General features: G+C 41.7%; 1 protein-coding gene across 1 annotated transcript in view; it reads right to left on the minus strand.

The window, feature by feature from the left end:
* Positions 1-874: 874 nt before the first annotated feature.
* Positions 875-20,580, minus strand: part of ngfra (nerve growth factor receptor a (TNFR superfamily, member 16)) — a 28,648-nt gene continuing 8,942 nt past the window's right edge. The window contains exons 3-6 of the mRNA XM_067616501.1: positions 17,791-18,153; positions 9,581-9,821; positions 8,305-8,546; positions 875-2,130 (exon numbers count right to left, since the gene is read on the minus strand). Coding sequence (XP_067472602.1) covers positions 2,078-2,130; positions 8,305-8,546; positions 9,581-9,821; positions 17,791-18,153 — 899 coding nt within the window. The 3' untranslated portion in view covers positions 875-2,077. The remainder of the gene's footprint in view (positions 2,131-8,304; positions 8,547-9,580; positions 9,822-17,790; positions 18,154-20,580) is intronic.

A 20,580-nucleotide genomic window follows, 5' to 3' on the forward strand; every position in this document is an offset into this window, starting at 1 on the left:
ACACCTATCTTTGTACCGTTTTCGTTTTTCAACATAGCTGCTTTATATCTGTACCTTCCGACCTCCTTACTGTATCATACATCAACAGATTGTTTACAGAAATCCTCTACGGATTTGTTGAAATTCTTATCATCATACAGGAGGGACCCTGAGGAAATACATGCCCCTTTAGGAATGAACACTAAAGCAGTGCAGTCAAGCTCACTTCTTTTACAAGATATTTATGTCAGCTGCTTTTACAGTTACTGCGAGCAGCGGAAGTGGGAGGGAGTGAGGAGGGGGGGGGGGTAACATAAAAGTGATCCAGTGTGATAAAAGGTGCCACCCAGCCTTAGAAGTGAGCCCGGACTAAGTGCTTTTATATCACCATGGCAATATAGTAAATGTCAGCGCCCGCAAACTTGGATAAGGGATCTGTAATGTCACGTTGGCGCTTCAAAGAGGGCCGTGTCCCCCCCTTTGCTGTCCAAAGCATTAATCCCGATGAGAGGCTGCTGAGTGGAGTGGAGCAGAGGGTAAATGAAGCTGAAACCCTGAGGTAATTACTACCTGCCTGTCAGGATGTCTCTCTAATGGGCCCTGTGTTGACGCGAGTGCCGCCGACGTTGCATTATCGCCCCGGCCGCTGTTTATCAGGCTCTATCACGCAGACAGAGCTGTATAAGAGCGAGTAGGTGAAGATGATGCTAGCGGCGGTGGGGATAGTGAAAAGAGACTTTGCCTCAGAGGGGTGTCCCGATTTTCCACTCAGCAAGTGTAAAGAATGACAGATGGGATTCCTTGTTGCTATTTTTTTCTTTTTTTTAGTCCTGAATCATTACAGTGTCTGTTTAATGAGCAGCACTGTCTGCTAGATCACCAATGACGTCACAGCTTCTTTTTTTTTTTTTTTTTTTTTGCTCACCGGACTGCTTTGCATCCTCTCAGATGTGTCTACTCATCGCAGTGAGTCAGCAGAGCTCCACAGACCAGAGATCTTTCTCTTATGCTGCACTCCCAGGCTCCGGAGAGAACCGTGGAGGCACCCTGCTGAATCAGCCCTATAACTTAAACCACAAAATGAAAAGTAAAGCACCCCAAACCAGTAGACAAACACTTGGGTGTGTAACATTATAAGCATGAAATTACTGAAACACAATCCCCGGAGGCGTTGTGAAGGGGTTTATGTCAGCGAGGGGGGATGTAACGGTAGAGACTGAGGAAGGAGCATATCGCTGAGGAGAAACAGTTGATGAGCGACTGGACTAGACAATAATTGACCTTTCTTCTCATATATGAGTCACTTGCATCAGCCGGTGCAGCCAATCTCAAACAATGATGCAAACCTTTTGCAAGACAACACGCCATGAAATGCGTCCGTGGCAAATGATAAAAAGAACAAGAAACTTCAGAAGAAGTTGGGAATGACTCACTGCTCCCCCGCTGCGTTTTGTATCGCAGATAACGGCGGGGGTCTAATAGAGCGAATCCTATAGAGAGAGACAGAAGATTATCTGAGAGTGGGACACCAGAGAGGAAGATGTGAGAGGGAAAGGTTGCCACTGCCTTTTTTTTTTTTGATGTGCAGAGAAAAGATAATGGAGGAGCTTTCTGCCAATTTACCTTTCAGACACATATGTTTCATGGTTAACGTTGATGGAATTAGAGGGAAAACGGAAAACGTAGAAAGGGGGCAGAGGATGCTAAGTTAGTGAGAATTATGTCATATGTCAACATTAGATACTGGAATATTCAGTTAATACGAGATGCACTGGCATATCTACGATTATGTATCTGCAGCTGAAGTGACATTGATACAGATAGTGGTTGATATTGCCGTAGAGGTCTAGTCCAGGCACACTGACAGATAGAGTTGGACTCTGTATGCAGGGATGAAGAATCAGTCTGTGGCCCAAAGGTGCTGGGAGGTCCATCCAAGTCAAGTCTTTCTCCTCTGTGGCCAATTCAGATATGAATCAGAGTCAGTTTTTCTTTCCTGTATGGACCCCCTGCTTTCTTTCTGGACCACAATTCAGGTCCCCGCTCTCTCCTCTCCCTGTCTTCAGCTCTGACACCTCCTCTTCCTCCCTTCTCTTCCTCAGACTTCAGGGGGAAGAGAGTCGGGCTGGGAACCGCCGTCCACCCTCACCACTGCAGAGAGAAGGTAAAAGGAGAAATATGTCAGGCTCTGGGAAGAAGACACACAGGTGATTTGTGGTGATAATTAAATAGTTTGCATTTATTAACAAAAACCTTTCTTTCTTATTCACACAATTATACATATTCTCACTTGTACCAACACTTGTCTTCTTGTGTTTCCCACTGAGCAGTCCCTCGTTACTAAATCCTCTGATTAAGGGCACCTTGAGTGTTTTCCATTTAATTTCCTCCCCACAAAGATTTTAGCTTACCAGCTATCCAACAAATTACCAACATACTGTATGCAAGTCTCCCTGCATGGAAAAACTCTTTAATCCCTCGAGCATCGCATTCCTCCCTGCAGGGGGCCCTGTGGTGTCACTCACTCATCCAAACCTGGAGTCATTAGCAGGACGAGGATGGGAGACAAATGCTCTCTTTTCCCACAAACCTCTTAACCTGTTGTCAATTGAGGGAAGCCATGGAAACGGCTCGGGAATGCAGAGGCGTTTCTGAGAGGACCTCCGAGTCCGGTGGGTGTTTTCTCGTCTTTATCAATGCATCCTTGTGCCAGGGGAGTGTAGTACAAGAGGGTTTATTTTAAAGCTTTAGAAGAGAGGGTTTCTTTTGTCGACTTCCCTATAACGTCATACCTTCCTTTTGTTTTCATTCTTTCAATCCCTGCAAATCTTTTTCCACACACAGTACTCTTATAACTGCACTGAAATTGCTACGTACACCCTTCCTCTCTGCTTCCTCTCACGCTGATTCTATCCAGTGAAGGCAACAGTCCATAGCACTCTTCTGTCTCTCTTCCTGTTTAGACAGACGCTCTACAGTCATATTCAGTGACACAGAGCAGAGACACAGCACAGCCATCTGCAACACGTGCAGGCATACGCACAGTGGCTTGCACCTGCACTTTTAGCTCAACACAATCATTTCTGAACAGGCATTGCACCTCATTTTAGAGGCACCGGTGATAATAATAGCCACATGGCTATCCGATGTTTTATAGAGTCCAACCTCATTCCAAGAATCAATACCTGCTGTCTTTCACTGAACCAATTCAATCTGCTCTGAAATGTGAACTCACAATCACAGCGAAGCTTTGTTACCGACTTCTTCTTTCTTCTTCTTTTTTTTTTATTTAATCAGCACATTCAGGCAATCCTGATTGGACCCTAAGCCACAGTAAAGCTTTTTTAATTTGCTGATTGAGATTGAATTTGAGATGGCTTCATTGTAATCACAAGAGCTCCCAGTGAAAAGTTAACAGACATTGCGATTGTTGCACTAATTAAAAAAAAAAAAAAAAAACTGAATTACTTGCTTTTCTTTTTTGGCAATATCACTTTTATTGCTACTTATCACTCTCTGGGGGAAGTAGTTCATAAAACAAATTATGTTATTTCTTTTCCATTTAAAATCCAAAATCTATGGATGGATTGAGTCAATGGAGCCCCAGGCACAGACATGTTAAGGCCGCCTGTTTGTTAGGCAGGAGAGGACTCCTCCTTGTTGATTCTGTATTAATTAATTTTGTAATTTAGTTTTTCTGATATCTGTTTACTGTCAGCTGTCTGAGGCTAATGTATTCCTTAATGCAACACTCCAAGGCTGTGTCTGAAATCACTCCTTATTTACTATGCAATGCACTATATTTACTGCCCGCCATTTTATTTTACATATCCACTATATGGTGCCCTCAAAAATTTCACAGTGGAACCAAAAAAAGTAGTTTCCTTGACATGTACTGTGCACTACTTTCTGCTAACAAACCCACAATGCAGTTCACTACATTTTATAATCACCATTGTGCGTCTCTACAGCCGTCTGTTACATTTACTGTTCACTATAGAGTAAATTAGTGAGTGTCTGTTATATAAGTGTGTGAATAAGGGAGCCATTGTTATGTTTTTTTTACTCTTGAGGGTGCTAATCACTATCATTAAAGTTGTTGTCCAATACAGTTTTCACAGTTTTTCCATTGTTTCCAGTAAAAACTTCAAAGGCAACCTCAGGTTTTATTGGGAGTGAGTTTAACTCGCTGCATAGCTGTGAATCTACATGCGTATCGAGGGCAGAAGAACACTGAACAAAATATTATAGAAAACCATGAAAGAAAACTTGTGGGCAGGTTATATTGTCTTTAAACAGAGGTATTCTGCTGTGCTGTCAAATATAATAAATTGATTATATTGTTTTGATGTAGGTTGCTGAAGTATACACCACACAGCTTTATTTTGTAGAGGAAAAACTGAAGCAAAACAGAATAAAATAACTATTAGATCAGACTTGGCCGAGGAAAATTCTCAAAGGGATACTTATCCATAGTCAGGGTATTACCTACTGTTGATTTGGGTTGGCCTGTTCCCAGTTTGGAGAAGAAAATCCAAACTATCCCTGATCCCTTAATGAATAAGAGAAATAAACATGATCAGGACGTTCTACTTTTGACTGAGATTTGTGACTTTCCAACAAGAAATGCTACGAACTGGAGCCTCACTTTCTACTTCAGACTCAACCATCAGAGTCAGATAACTGTAAGTACAAATGCAACACAGAGTCATTGTGTTGTTTTGTGCCTAAAACACCGCCATCGTTTTGAATCTGTTATTGGACTACTTTGCCTGATATTCACAGTTCTTCAGAAGAGGCAGAATCGCAAAGGGGACCTTTAGATCTTAATCTGAGATTAGTTCCTATGGTTTCATAGTTCCTGGAACTTTTTTTGGAGCTGTGCAGTAATGCATTAAAGCACAAATCAAGGTAAAATATCCATTACTTTACCTGTAAATAAACAAGGGGAACAAATATTGATTATTTCTAATGTCATTCTTCCTGGTAAAATCATAACTCTGCCCATAAAACTCCAAGTTCTAGCAAAACTTCCTACTGTGAGAGGATGACAATCAATTATGAGTCACCCATCCTCATTTTACTGAAACTGCATTAGTAATTCATTATATACAGTAACTCAGCTACATTATTACTGTAACTTGAAGCTGTATAATGTTACAGACTGAGAGCTAATGTGTCCCTCAATCACAAACATTAACTGAAACTATACTGCAACCCCTCGACAGCAGTTGACTGTAGTGCTGTAAAGACCCGTCTCCCTCAGGGTTTTCAATAAGGCTTATTTATATTTATCATTTTATATTTATCATTCCCTCGTGGCATTCAGATAAAACTCCTGATTGTACTCTTTATACTGATGAATAACAATATGAGTTACTTATTTTCTGGACTGTCTGCCCACAGCTGCACGATTTGAAGCTTTCCAAATTTGTCCAAATCAAGTTGTTTTTTGTTTTTTTTTACAATATCTCTTGCCCTCCTTTTCTTCTTGTTTTTTTTTTTTTTTGATCGACAGTTGCCTTGACTCCATTTTGTGTAGACTATGAGTTCAAATACAGGACAGAGATGCACGGATGGGCGATGAGAGCGAGGGCTTAGAGTCTTGTTTAAATTTTAAACACATTCAATATGCACGATATAGAGGGTTGAAGCGGGCAGCAAAGGAAAGGTTGTGGGGTGGCAGGGAGGGGTGCCGCACAGAGAGACGGCTCTTTTTTAATGGAGATGAGAAGACAGAAATGAGGCCAAGCACCTCCTCATGTAGGAGCTCTCACCCCTCACCAGTGACTCATGAAGGGAATACCCTCTCTGAATGTTGTCAGTCAAAACACACGGCATTTTCATTGCTCTATTTCTCTTTTTAAAAGCTTATTCGACTTGTTTTGACTGGAGCTGCTCCCATTATTTTAGCCGCCAGTAAAATACGGTTCATTGGAAACAGGAAACTCCAGCGATTATCATGGATTTATTGCCTGTATTCTCACCCCCTCGTGTATTTTAACAGACCCTATTGGTTATGGAAGAACCACCGACCCCCAGCACAAGAGTATTTGCTCCCTTTTTTAATGGCTTCCGCACCCATAGTCGGTGCTAATGCCAATTAGCACCTGCTAAACGCTGATGCCGGATCAGATTTTGAAAGGCAGTGAGACCAGGCCTGGATCTTGTCTCGTAACACCTGCTAATGAGCCAATCAGTTAAAGAGGCTGCAGGGTTAAGGGGGGGGGGGGAGTCCTCCTCTCAATGAAGCAACCCTGAGCTGGAGCTGATCCTTTAAAAAAGAAATTCCTTCTTTTCTGTAAGATGCAGAAGAATGGGAAGAGGGACTCAAGCGAAACACAAAAACAAAATACGCTTTTCCCAAACCTCATTAGGATGTAATGGGTAATCCAGAAAAGACACAGTGGTGAGGACTGTTCGCATGAGAATTTACCAGCCGTCAGCAGTGAGGAGAAGAAACATGAATGACTGAATGTATAACAAGATCATCAGTGAACCTGTGACTTCTTCTTCTGCAGCTAAAAAGCCTCTCAGGTTTATATGTATGGATCGGGTGAGAATGAGAGAGTAGAAATACTGGTTTCATCTCTTTAATGTACTGTAAGTGCTATTTGAGGATTGGAGGGAGGCTGACTGCTCTGTGTTGTACAGAGGTCACTTCACATTCCTGCAGCACTTGTTTTTATTCTCCCATTGGCTGTTTAAAGGTTACCCTCTCTCTGCAGATCCCCCACCATGCCATTAGCCTTGCTTGTTGTGTTTTTAGCGAGTGTCGGGCAGTGAGTGAAATCTCTAGATCACATACGCTGATTACTCTGAGATTTAAAGAAATTGTAATTGGATGGAGAGAGCGAGTGGATCTTTAAGATGTGAATAGGTCTGAAATACATTAATAATCATTTCTCCTATTTTCTGTAACTGACATTTTAAAGGATCATGCTGGTGATTATTCTTTATGATTCTTATTGTCAACAAATCCCATGACAAACCGACAACGAACTGATCATATAAACAAGTATTGTTGTGTAGTCAAAGTCTGATTTGGCTTATTCATCCTCCTGCCATAAACTATCACTAATGTTAAGTATTGGTATAGTGTAGTATAGTGCAGTAGACAAATGTGTATTAATCTGTTGCAATAAATGCACTATTTGCTCCTGTTTGATTAATGTTTGCCAGTGTTTGCTGTTTTAGGAAAGAATTTGACCTGTTCAAACAATGTGACCTGTTATTAAACATTTAGATTTTCAGGAGGAACAAAAACGAGCTTTTGGCTGAATGACACACACACCATATGGAAGTTGGAAGATACTGAAAGACATGCTTTTGCCATTTTGTTGGTTAATAAAACTAAACACTCACTCTGTGTTTGTGTTTGTCTCTGTCAGTGCATTGCACTAGATAGATGAGGTAAATTAAGCATTGCTTCATAGCAGATCAGCAAAGGGCATGTTTGCATGTTTGGCTTAGCCCTCCGAGCCGGACAGGATCTTTAGAGTTCATCTTACGAAACCAGAGCTAGATTTTTTTTGTCGGGCTTGCAAGGCTACATGGCAAAATCCATCCTACAGACCTTCACCCAAAATACTTCTCATGACATAGATATAGAGGAGCAGTAAGAGAAGTAAAGGCAAATATAGATCAAACATATTCAGTTACTCCTTATACATCACATTTCTGATATGCACTGTATACTAAGATAGAAACTGTGTCAAACTTCTGTCAGCACGAAATTATTGATAGTGCACCTCAGGTATGTGTTATTGGGAGGCATACGGCCAAACTAATACATAAAACATTCAAGCAAGATCTGTCTAATGTTCAGTACACGTCTCAGACGATAGATTCTATATTCCTGCAGACTAATACTTTATGCATGCATGATTTGGCCTCACCAACAGTCTCAGTTCTTGGCAGCTAGGTGTTAGCCCTGCTGCTGGGTGATGTATTGTTTCTTTTGGTTTTTTCTCACCCCCTAGAAATGTGTCTTAGCTCTGAGGGAAATGCTTGCACAATGTTGGAAAAACCCACTGGACACGTTCAGACTGCCACAAACTCTCACCAGTGTATCTTGATGTAATTGATAGTGACTTTCTTTGGCAGCCAGACTACCATGGTGTAAAACAGGAATCTAGTCAAGACTTGGGTGAGTGCCTTTTGTTTGGTTGAATAGTTTCTGCGAGGAGTCACTTGCATAGTAACATCTGGTCTGTCTCCAGTCATATGCTGTATTTATTGGATGGCATTAGAGGGATAACACACACACACCTTAGGTTTAAACACATTCCTTAAGAGTGAGTTTTTTTTTTTAGGCTGGCTCACCTATCTGTTCCTGTGTGTGTGAGTGTGAAGGTTGAGCCTGGACTTCAGCCTGGGCTTGCTGCTGTTGCTGCTGCTGCTGCTGCTGCTGCTGCTGCTGCTGCTGCTGCTGCTCCTGCAGACTCTGACTGTCCACCGAGATGCCGCTGTCACTGTGCAACTTCTCTCCCTCCGGTGTTACCATCTGGTTGTTTGTAGCCGCACGGTTATTAGCTGCCTGCTTGTTCTGCTTGCAGCTATTCCACCTGTGGAGAAGAAGAAGTGGCGTGTCAGAAGTAGTCCGTTCCATATGATATCGTTATGTTATCCTATACATGTTTAGATTTCATGAGCTATAAAACAATGATATTCAGAAGCAGCGACCTGAAATCTCAGCAAGCAAACGATATGAAGCTATTTGATTTTGTAAGATTATAACCTTGTTTTCTCTCAAATAGCATGCACTGCGCACAAATGATAAAAAAGTTAGGGTAAATTATTTTGTGTAATTCTAATTATGCTGAATATCTGCCTAAGAAAATAATATAAAACTAAAATAAAAGGTTCATAAAATGTTCATAAAGTGTGGGAACGCTTAACGGTTCTCATCTGATGCTTGTCTTCAAGAGATGACTGAGAATCAATGATTAAAATATTCATGAGGCACTGGGTGCTACAGTACAATTAACAGATACATCCAAGTGGTTACTATTAATATACCGAGTGTTGAGGATAATTCACATAATTTGCAGTCTGTTTTTACATGATAATAAGTACACGAGGAGTATCAGCCAGATGTGTGCGTGACCCTAATGATAAATCTGGACCTTGAATTTCCCCTGGTTGGCACTTTTCAAACAATCAATGCCGCTAATGAGCTTGTTTACTTGCTTCAAATGTGTTTTAGCCCGCGTTTGTATATGTCTGTCTGAGCGTTAGCATGTGTGGTTGGGTGTCGTGCTGATGTGTTTATATGTGTGACCTCTGTAATGCATTACGCTGTGAGTGTTGTGACCTTTTTTTTAAAAAAAAAGAAAGAAAGAAAACTCATCGTGGTGTGTTTTAATCTCCAAAATAGGTCAAAACCTCTTTGACCGCGACAGGCCTGAATATTTCACCAGGCGCCCTCCTGCCATTTTTTTAGCCTGGGGCAACATCTGTCACTCTAACACCGCCCACCAGACCTCCATCTCCATCACTGTTCACCCTATCTGCCCTATATTATATTGTGGCTGAGGCGCAAAAGCAAATTGTGCTAATGTATCAAACCGCATCATCTCACTCTTTACTTCCGACTGACCTCTTAAAAACAATGTAAGCCACCAGCCCCACCACCACAGCGGCGAGGATGGAGCAGTAGATGGGGATGAGGTTCTCGTTGAGGCCGTGGCCGAGGAAGCGAGGAGAGCCGGCGCTCGACGTGGTCGTCTCTCCTCCCGGCAACAGGCTTTCGGAGCTGTCTGGGAGGAAGAAACTGGTGAAGGAGGGTGAAGTCGGTGCCATATCAGAGGTTGTAGGGATATACGTAGGGAGGAGAGGATCTGTATGGAGGCAAATGAGAGAAAGGAGCACTTGTGAGATAAGAAACATGCACAGATATGACTTTAATCGCAATGCAAAAAGAAAAAAGAAATCCCAACATCATGACGAGGCACTTTCACATGTTTACTGAGAGCTTGTTTGCTGGAGTGTAGTCACCAAGTCCCCAACCAGATGTCAGATACACTGCACACATGCGGCAGCTGTTTCTGATAGACAGATGGGTTCTGAGTGATATGCTGTGTGCAGAAAGAAAAAGAATGTTCCTCGACAAGGGGGGCACATATCTGTCACCCACCAGCTTACCCCACACCAGGCCTGAGCCCTGCACGCCAAGTCTCTACTCTCCACGTCCCCTTCTTATGATCTCTGCTCACTGCATGACATTAAGGCCATATGGATCCATGTAGAACAAAGTAAGGGGCTTTGAGGAGGTCATCACTTTGAGTGTAGCCTTTGCCGAGACCAGAGAGGCAGGAAAGCACTGTGCTACTGGATGTGTCTGGTTTCTATCAAAGCTAAGCCTGAAAAGAAGAGTCATTTTCATAAATTGTCCTCTTCCCTCTTTCTTTGTGAGCTCAATTAATGACTCAGTGTAGGTTTCCATGTTGCCCACTCTGATGGGCATGACTGATCCTGAAAACACACCAAACCCCCTTTTTACAGTCTTGTCACATTATGCTTCTATATTGAAAAGCACTGTAAGTGACACTGCAGTGGTTCTGTCAGATAGTAGAGAGGCTGAGAGTCTGTAGATTACCCCTTCCCCGAGGGTGCGAGGGCTACAGCAAGCCGAGGAGAGGGCTTGCTGTCCAGCCAAAACCAAAACTCCCCTGAGCTCAGCAGCCTGGTGGGGATGGAGAATGTGCAGACTGGTTCAGATCTGAGCCTGTAATTCCCAGCAGAACCTCAGGCTGCTCCTCATTAGCTCTATACTGGCGCACACAGGATTAACCCTGTGAGACCCCCGAGGCTTCCTTCAAGGCCAAAGACTGCGACGCTCCATCTCAAATATTTTAAGGGTCGTCTTATTTCACAATTGTTCGAACTGTTTTTTAGGGGTATAAAACCAAAGTATGGATAATCCAATACAATCATTAAAGTGAGTGAATTAGATCACTGACTGGTTGCCACATGTTGTAACTTGATTCGGCTTTTATTCTGCATTGCTGATTCGTTCAGTTTACCTGAAAATTCACACAGCTATCATTCATATAATATCAAGGTTATTGTTGTCAATGCACAGCCTGTCTCACAAAAAGGCATATATTTACTGTATATATATGATTCATACTCAGTTTATATACTTTAAATTATGTAAGTATATTGATAAGTTAAACTGGCTCAAAGGACAATGTTTTAAAGGGTTAGTTCACCTAAAATATAAAAAACATTTGTCTGTTTGTCGTCTTATTTGTTTACAATTACTAATTTATGATGCTCACAGCCTTGAAAAAATACATTTTTTAAATTTCACCCATTTTTGGACATCTAAAATTCCATTACCTTCATTGTTTTGTGGCATAATTTATAGATATTTTGAGACAGATATCTGCAATCCTGGGCAAATAAAACCAAAACTACCACCTAAAAACTTAAATTAGTATTACTTTTAAAAGTTGTCACCTTGTTTTTGTACATGATGCATGTAAATGGTGGTACATGATGTCCATATGAGTTTATTCTAGATGGTAGCATTAAGCATTAGCATTTCTAATACATATAATTTCCTTAAATGTACTTTTTTCTTACTTTTTTTTTTAGCACTCTTTCTCATTGCACTTGTACCTAAAATCTTTTGAGTCACTGTCTTCTTTGATTGTTTTGTCTTGCTTGTAAGTTGCTTTGGATAAAAAAAAAAAACATCTGCCAAATGACAAAAATGTAAAAATGTAAATGTGGAAGTGTGACCTCTGACGTGGTCAAATTCAGTGGACCATCACAGCCAAAGGCCGTCTACACATATATACGGTATTCTCTTTTCACTGACATGGCAGATAGTCAAGTTTCTCCACATTGATTTCTTGCATAATTTACACACGGTTACTCCCTTTAATAGTCCAATGGGACATTGATGGGTAACTTATGTGGACGTATTTGAAAAACTTCTGTTGGTCATTAAGAGTCCGCGTTGACTGTCTGTCTGCACGGTGATGACGGGGGCATTCCTACCTCCCATAGGGGGGATTGGTTTACTGAAATGGTTGAAAATATCTTTCGCAGATAGGAAAACACAGCACATGTGTACGCCATACTTAGAAACACAGAAATGCAGAATGCAGAGGCCTATTTAAAGTAGCGCTATTGATTTGGATCCGTCTACAAGGAGGGAGCGTTGGTGTCTGTATTACATGCAATTCTTGACCTTTCCTGGGATGTAGTCAGGTTTCCTCAGCTCCGCCATACATCATCCAGCTAATGCAGGGCTGGCTAATGGTATTAGCAATGCAACACGAGCTGGCAAAAAGAATAAATGTAAATGGAAGGTGTGAAAGTGAATGAAAGTGTGCAGACGGTCTGGCCTTATATACAATTTGTCAAGAAGCTACAATCCTTACAGCCTTTCCTTTACCAGACTGGGCTATCACTCATTCTGCACTACTGTAACTGCCTTCTTTAGCGCAATGAATGTTCCCTCCATGCCTACATATACATGCATCAGTTGCATTCGCTTTACATTGTCCTTCTCATTCAGAGCCCAGATGACAACTCTCCTGAGAGTCTGCTTCACATAACACTGACCCAACACAGAGAGCAGCTACAGTTAAAGTAAAGTATACTACATCTTAATTGTCACTCCCCTTCTTTCTCTCTTTTTCTCTGGGCTGATGTAGAAAACACGGCTGGCTGTAGACCAAAGGATAAACGTTGGGCTCCAGTGGCTGCATACCTAGCTGGAACAGAATAGGAGCTTACAGGCGGCAGTGGTGCTTTTACAATTTCAATTTGGCTTCAGTGGGTTTAAAACACTCATGAAAGTAAAACTATAGCCCAGGATTTTACTAGTATGGCGGTGGCGGTGTGCACACAGGGAGATGTGTTTATTAGCGGGGTGTGGACAAGAGGGGGAGAAAAAAAAAGGTTTAATTTTTATGAACCATTGAGGTCTTTATGGTGAAGTTAACCCTGAGGTCTTGTGTGGAGGTTGAAGTCTTGGTTGCTGCCAGTTCTGGGTGGAGATGAGCAACTATCAGGCGCAGCACATGCACAATGACCTCTTTATCAGCTGCCAAACACTCTCCCTCTGTTTCAGCGCTGCCTCTATCTCAATCTTCCTCTGTGTTTGTCGCTTGACGCGCACACATCCATCACACACACACACACACATACTACAAATTATTCAAGTGAGCACTCTGTCTTCTGCTAGGGAGGGTTAATAGGGAGAGTGGAGGGGAGGGCAGACAGAGAGGCAGAGTGTTAGGAAAGAGTGAGGAGGGGGTGCAGATGAACAGAGGAGCTGCTGTAAAGTGCTCTGATTAGCAGGAGTAATTATACTGCAGCGGTGAAGGCACTGAATGCACACTGGCCACCTTCCACCGCTCCGCTAACCCAGCCACTCAAGGGCCACTGTGGGAAGAGATGGAGAAAGAGAGCAAATGAAGGGAGGGGAGGGATGACAGGGGTAATAAAAAAGGAAAAAAAAGTAGTCTGTCTTTATCTGTTTTTATAATCTTTCGCTCCCTTTTTATTCCAGGACAAACACTCAAACAGACGCTCAACACTTCACATTTAATGCAAATCTACTCAACTGACGACTGAGCAGCACCTACTGGAGATGAAAAAAATGAGCTCCGGCGAGGCCAAACGGATTGAGACTGTCAACAAAAGATGCAGGAGGTGTTTTCAATTTCAGATCAAAGAGTTTCACAGATGTGCGGTGTCCGGAGTTTAATGAAAAATGTAGGAGTTAAAGCGCGCTTGGCAAGGGGGAAGAGCGTGCATGCGCCTTGTTAGCCTGCTATCAGCTGTATTGATTTTGGATGCTCATAAAAAAGTGTTTGTGTGTCTGAAGCTGGAGAGGATTAAGCTTGTTAGTGTCTGTGTGTGTGTATGTGTGTGTGTGTGTGTGTGCGTGCATGTCCTGCAGTCGAGTCTGGGTGCCCATAGAGGTCACTCAGTGAAACCTGAGCATGAGCAGAAGAAATCCCAGGACTCATATCGACCCCTCTGCATAGAATACCAGCACAGCACATATGCTGCAGCTCTCTCTGTCTGTTTTCATCTCTATTTCTTTCTCTCCCTCTCTTTCTGTTACAGTCATTGTATCTTGTAATTGACACTCGGTGACAGCTGGGTATGAACTGGGGATTTAGGGATTTGAAAATACCCCCCATTCATCTTCTTTACCATGTACAGAACAGTGAGAAAGGCAGCAGGATTGAAATTAAAAAACATTTTCCTCTCGTAAAAAGATAAGAGGGCGCAGACCGGATGAGAATTGTGGTGAGTCAACTTCCTGTTTGCTGCAGAAAACATATCTGTATGTACAGCCATCATAGACCACCAACGAAAGAACTGGGAACATCATCGTGACCACATGTGACAACAGCCATTACCCACAGGCCCACTGGTGCTATATGCCAGGGCTCTCCTTTAAAATGAATGTCCCACAAGGTCACTTATCACGCCATCTCCAGTCACCACCATCACTGCTGCTTCAGCACCATCGCTCAGGACATGGCGGGTCAAAGGTGACACCAGCTGTATGGGTGGGCGCTAAATGGGTGGCACAAGGCTGTACCATGGCTTACTGTACATCTGATATGTCTGGAATGGATATTTTGGATGTTTAAGGGGGCATACAAGTTTGTTTTAAAGGCTGTCAGTCCTGTCACATTACAGCCTCGTCGGTTGGATATTTGTAGAATCTGGGGTCTGGTAGATAAAGGCAGAGTTTTCAAATAGCAGGGAAAAAGTTGTTCCTTCCTCATCACTGCATGTCAAATTAGGTATGCATACTTGCTTCCAGGAAGGAAATCTTCCTTCAGGCTTCAAAAGTAGACTTGATTCAGAAATGTTAACTACTCATGGGTTGATGAAAAAATTACCCTGCAAAAGTCATCAAGGCTGAACTTTGAGTGTGAGGGCACAGAAGTGGACATCGGTGGGTGCAATGAACCATTTTTTTCTTGCTGAAGAGCATCAGGAAGAATAACAAATTTGATAAGTACTTTTTGCATCATCATTCCACTTCATCCACCATTTGACTTTATAAACAAGACTCAAGAGTCTTCAGCCACAACAGCGGCAGACACTGTAGTGCTTTGAGATAAATGCTAACGTCAGCATGCTCACAGTGAATATTAATGATGTTTAGCACATATGACGTTGACCTTGTTAACCATGTTAGTTTAGCATGTTAGCATGCTACCAATAGCATAGTTTGGTAACAAACAAAGTTTTGGACAAATTAAAATTTGGCGCTAGATAAAAAAAGTTAATGAATCACCAAAGTTCTTACAAATCATCTTGAAAGGAACATGAATGTCTGTGTCATATTTCATGGTAATCTATTCAAGAGTTTATGAGACATTTCACTAAAAACCACAAATGCCAACCTGCTGGTGGCACTAGAGGAGTCAGAAGTCAGGGGGTTTCCAAAGTCAGAGGGATTCATCATATGTGGAACCATGAATGTCTGTACAAAGTTTTATGGCAATCCAACCAATAGTTGTTGAGATGTTTCAGTCTGGACCAAAGTGGAGGACAGACAAAGCCTCTAGTGTGGCTAAAAACTGCAAAAGCTAAAAAAACTATCTCCATTCTTGCTGGTAGATCATCACCTTCAGCCTGTTGCGTGCCATTAAGTGATGTTAAGTGATGCAAATCAATTCAACCTAGAGAGCTAAGCAGAGGCCAATCTTTGATGGTCTTATTTGTGTTCAAAATGACTGTGGTGATGATTTATTGATAGTAAAAAAGCTAAATGTAGCATCTTTGATGGTGTTTGGCACTCATGGACGGAAATGTGGTGAGTCATCATCTGTGTTATTAGCCCTTCTTCCACCTCATCTACCTCACCTGCTCTCATCTTTCCTCAGTCCATTTCTCCACTGTCTGTCAATGCTATTACTGTCTATTAAAAGAGGAATTTACACTCTCAATAAGGTGCTAGCATATCCACTGTACTACAACAGGGTGATGGCAGAGTTTTGAGGTTCATTAACTTGGTAGATCCAAATACCTTCCAGCATCTGAAATCCATGAAATCTCAACCAAGTCAGCTTTCTGAAGAGAAATATTGCAACTCAAGTCTAAATCTCTACATTCATATCAATGACATCATTAACATGTTCACTTAAGAATGATAATGCACACAGGAGATCAATAAAAAAGGCCCCGCATAAGCAAGTGCTCCTGCTATTAAGAGCTTTCTTTGAATTTAATCACTCCACATCTTTACAAAGTTACATGGTAGAGAATTTCCCCAGAACAGACCATGACCACAAACTTCTTCTGAAATTGCAACCAGTGTCCGCTGTTGGAAAAAGGCTGCTTTTGTTATGACTACTGAAGATGTCGAGAGTACTTTCCAGTCCTTCTCTCATCTGATATTGCTTTGAAAAAAGATATCAAGGGAAGTGAGAACAATGCCATCTAGACCGCCTAACTGCCAGATTTGAGCCTTGTAGTCCCCTGATGAGGTTGATTTAATGCCTCATCCGGCCCTGGTGAATTTACAACTTCCTTGCATACAAGCTGCCTTTGCTCTTAGATACAAGCGCTCGACTCTGCTCCTCCACCGCTGCCTTCTGCTTTGTGGGAGAGCAGATTATTGATTGTCTCATGTGTTGACACTGTAGTAGTCTTTGACCTTTTAATGCTAAAGCTTTCAACTTCCTGCTATTTGAAAATCTGACCAGAGCTGACCTCTGCCCTCGCCTGTTCCCAGACACACATGTGGAAGTCACCCCTGCTGGCTTATTCAAATGCAACTGGGATATTTACGATGCCTCCAACATAGCTTTGAATATGACTGGCAGCCAGTGTGCAGTATGTGGTCTGGAGCTGTCCTTGTTCTCTAGTGAGGCTGCTTTCATACCTAACCTGTTGGTGAGGTTCTGGTGCATCTATTGCAGTTTGTTTCGGCAGGTGGGAACAAATTCTGTCAGAGACCAAACAACTAAACCAAGACCACCAAAAAAAAGACTCGTCTTGGGCTGTTTCCAAGCAAATTCTGGTGCGGTTTGCTTGTAATGCGAACATGAAGTGGAGAAATTTCAGCATGACTTCTGAAGCTCAAATCATATTAAATTTATACAAACCATCTGCTGATCGTGGGAACTATCATTGTGATTGTCTTCTATTTCATTTTTGGAACCCCTCACTAAAAGGCATGTAAAACATAGCAACCACACTTAAGTATCCCCCCCATAATATAACTGCATAAGACAGCTCTTTTTTGTCCTGTTTCTGGCTGTCTGTTATTATTTATGGCGTAATGTGTGAAGTAAAAATAGCACTTTCTCAAAATCATAGTCTCTAAAAACTTAAGCAACGTCTTAAAATCACTCGTTTTGTCCAACCAACAGGCTAACACCCACAAAGTTTTACAATTTATCTTATGTTTTACAAAAACATAAGATAAAGAAGAAGAATTTTTCTTATGTTTTATACACAAGATGATCGGCAGATGAATCAATAACGAAAATAATCATTAGTTGCAGCTCTACTTCAGTATTTGGAAGCTGGTAGAAGAGAATGTTTGGAGTTTTTGCCAAATTAATTTTCTGTTAATTGACTAATCACTTCAAATTTCCTCTGTGAGTTCACGTGATGCTGAAGATCCACAATGACAGTCAAATAAATGAGTCACCCGTCAGTCATACGCCATGTTTACACCTCTTGCTTTGTCTCTGATAAGTCAATATGAACGTGAAATGGACCAAAACTAAAAGACAACAATGATTTCTCTGGTCTAGACTGAGTTACTTGAACAACAACCTATGAAAGTGTGTGTGGAAGACTTACTATGACAGACAGAGTCACTGGTAGGGATGCAAAAAGCCAACTGTATCTCTGTTTCCTCGTCACAGATGGTGCAGGGAAGGCAGGGGTCGAGGGAGCTTTCCCGATCGGAGAAGGTATAGTCCACACACTCCTCACACACGGTGTCGTGATCATGTTCGCAGTGCGCGTACACGCCCTCACCTACAGGGCACACCGTACACGGTTCGCATTTGCCGGATAGCGTATTGAAGTAGAAGTTGTAGTTGCAGACGCAGTTGGCATCGTTGGAGTCGGTGCAGGGCGTCTCCATCCGCATCAGACCTGTACACAGAGTACAAGGCTTGCACTCCTCTGTGTGACTGTAGTTCTCGGAGTAGGTCTCACCTGCAGACGATAGGACAGGTTGAAGGAGACGAGACAGAAAGAGGAGAAAGAAGAAACGGGAGAAGGGGGCAAAGAGTAAAGGAGGTTAGAAGATGGAGAGAGCAGGAAATATGAGGAGATAAACAAAGGGATAAACACTGAGTCTAATGACATTAATCATGTTTACTGCACATTCATTAGAAGGGAGGACACATTGATCCACTGGGCTCTTAGTGATTTGTGCTCCGGGACAAGAAAGGTGCTCTTGTTGTGGAGCGAGTCAAAAGCCTGCTGTGCTCATTACGATATCGATCCCAATGTGTTTGTGCTGCGCTGAGGAAACTGCTTTAATCTCAGTCATACACGCAGAGTGCAGCGCAGGTGCATCCACACGCTTAAACTGATGCACAGATGACGGAGACTTACCTTTAAAAGTTATCAGACGAGTCAGTGTGTTATTTCTGAGCTGCTTTCATTGAATCTTAATTGAATTTGTGCAAAATGTTTGCCAATATTTCATTCTCTTTGCTTAATGTAAACTCATCTGAAATTTGGGGGCATCATGATATAATGTATTATAATTAATGCATTGCTAATTATAAAATGGATTCATTATATTGTGTCTCTAAATCTACTGTAGTTAGAGCCAAACAAGAAATTGTATTTTTAATTGGGTCTATTGCGCCATCGTAGAATATTTATTAAGGACCACAAACAACCTCAAACAGCTCCTGCTTCTGATTGGTTAATATTTAGAACAAGTTGTCTGTGCTTGTTAGTCAGTTTGGATGAAGCTATGGAGCAAGACTAGTCATTAACTTTGCTTAATTTGTTAGACATGTTGGTATTTTTGAAGGAGTTTTTCAGTACTGGTTGAATAAAGTGAAGTTTCACTGTAGCACATATCAACTATATGTGTGAAACTTATAAATGGACATTTTCAAGAGACAGAAGGAGCCAAAGTTTTATTGAGAGAAAACTTGACAGAGCACAATTTTATATTGTTGAAAAGTAAGATAAATGTGAGATTCCCCATGCTACGCATGAATCACATGATCATATGGAGTGTGATCACTAATACGAGGCAAAAAATATCAGTGTCAGGACATCCATAATTGATGTGTGTGAATAAATATACAGTTAACGAGATATTTTAACAAGACTGAAAGTGTAAAGCTTGCAGCTCTGTCAGGCTGTGCTTAGGTACAGCAGTGCTTTAATTAACATTAGCAATAATTACACGCTTATTAAGAGGATGTTAATGTTGATGTTAAGCAGGTATAATATTTATCATGTTCACCATCATAGTTTAGTGTGTTAGCATACTAACATTTGATAATAATCACTAAACAAAAACTAGAGCTGAGTCTGATGGGAAGTTTTGCAGATATTTGGTCTTAAAACAAAGTGTACTGCTGGTGCTAGAAGAAAAGTCAGAGGATCACTAAAGTCAGTAGGTTTCAATCTCTGGAGACCATAAATATCTGTACAAAAATGTTTTATTCCATCCACCAAATTGGTGGGCTAACCATCCCTAGAACTACGCCATTAGTGTGGCTAAAATGTGTGTAATTTCTGGTTTGTGTCAAACATTTACTAAAACTCCACAGGGTTTAGACTGCTGGGCCAGACGAAGGTTGTTCTGCAAATTGACTTTGTGCCTGACTCTTTCTGGTAGGATAGAAATAAAAATCTGTTCCCTAATAATCAGCGCATGTTTCCAAAATACAACGATGGCTCCGCTGCATTATATTGATTTTTATTTTTAGGGGTTGTAAGCAAAAGAGATAGCGGTTGAGTACAACAGTGTTGAATACAACGAGGTAAAAGCTGTGCTGACTAATTGCCTGCTGCTTTTCAATTACTTCACACACTTCGGATTTGCTCTCTAGGAAGGTTTGCGTCAGAAGGATCCGGGAAAGTTCATCTCCAAGGAAGTGATGACCTCAAATTAGCTTATTCTTACAAGGAGAGTTCCTAGGGGCACTAAGTAATCTATTAATATTGTATGTTCATATAGAATTATTTTCAGATATAATTGGATGCCTGCTGAATTATGCATACAGAGAGACGGTGTGTGTGGGTGTGTGTGAGTGTGTCCTACGAGTGTGTTTTAGTGGCTGAATGAGATGAGAGTGGAGACGCTAACAGGGAAAAACAGTTCAGATTCACTACAGACGCTGCATAACTGTTCTCCAAATCCCGTTTTACTTTTTTTTGTGTGTGTGTGTCGCTTAACATGAGAGCAGTCACCTTGCAAGAGCTGCAGTCAGGACAGAAAAGGCACAATGTGTGACGTTTTAATCCCCCACTGCCGTTCAGGAAACATTTGACAGGGTGGCAAGGTGCAGCTGGAGGTTTTGCATCCATCCAGCAATATGGTTTCATAACATGAAGAGAAAAATGCATGTCCAAACAGCTTTTGTAAACTATAATTAACACTAGAGA

Source organism: Thunnus thynnus, chromosome 17 (genome assembly GCF_963924715.1).
Source record: "Thunnus thynnus chromosome 17, fThuThy2.1, whole genome shotgun sequence".
Lineage (NCBI taxonomy): Eukaryota > Metazoa > Chordata > Actinopteri > Scombriformes > Scombridae > Thunnus > Thunnus thynnus.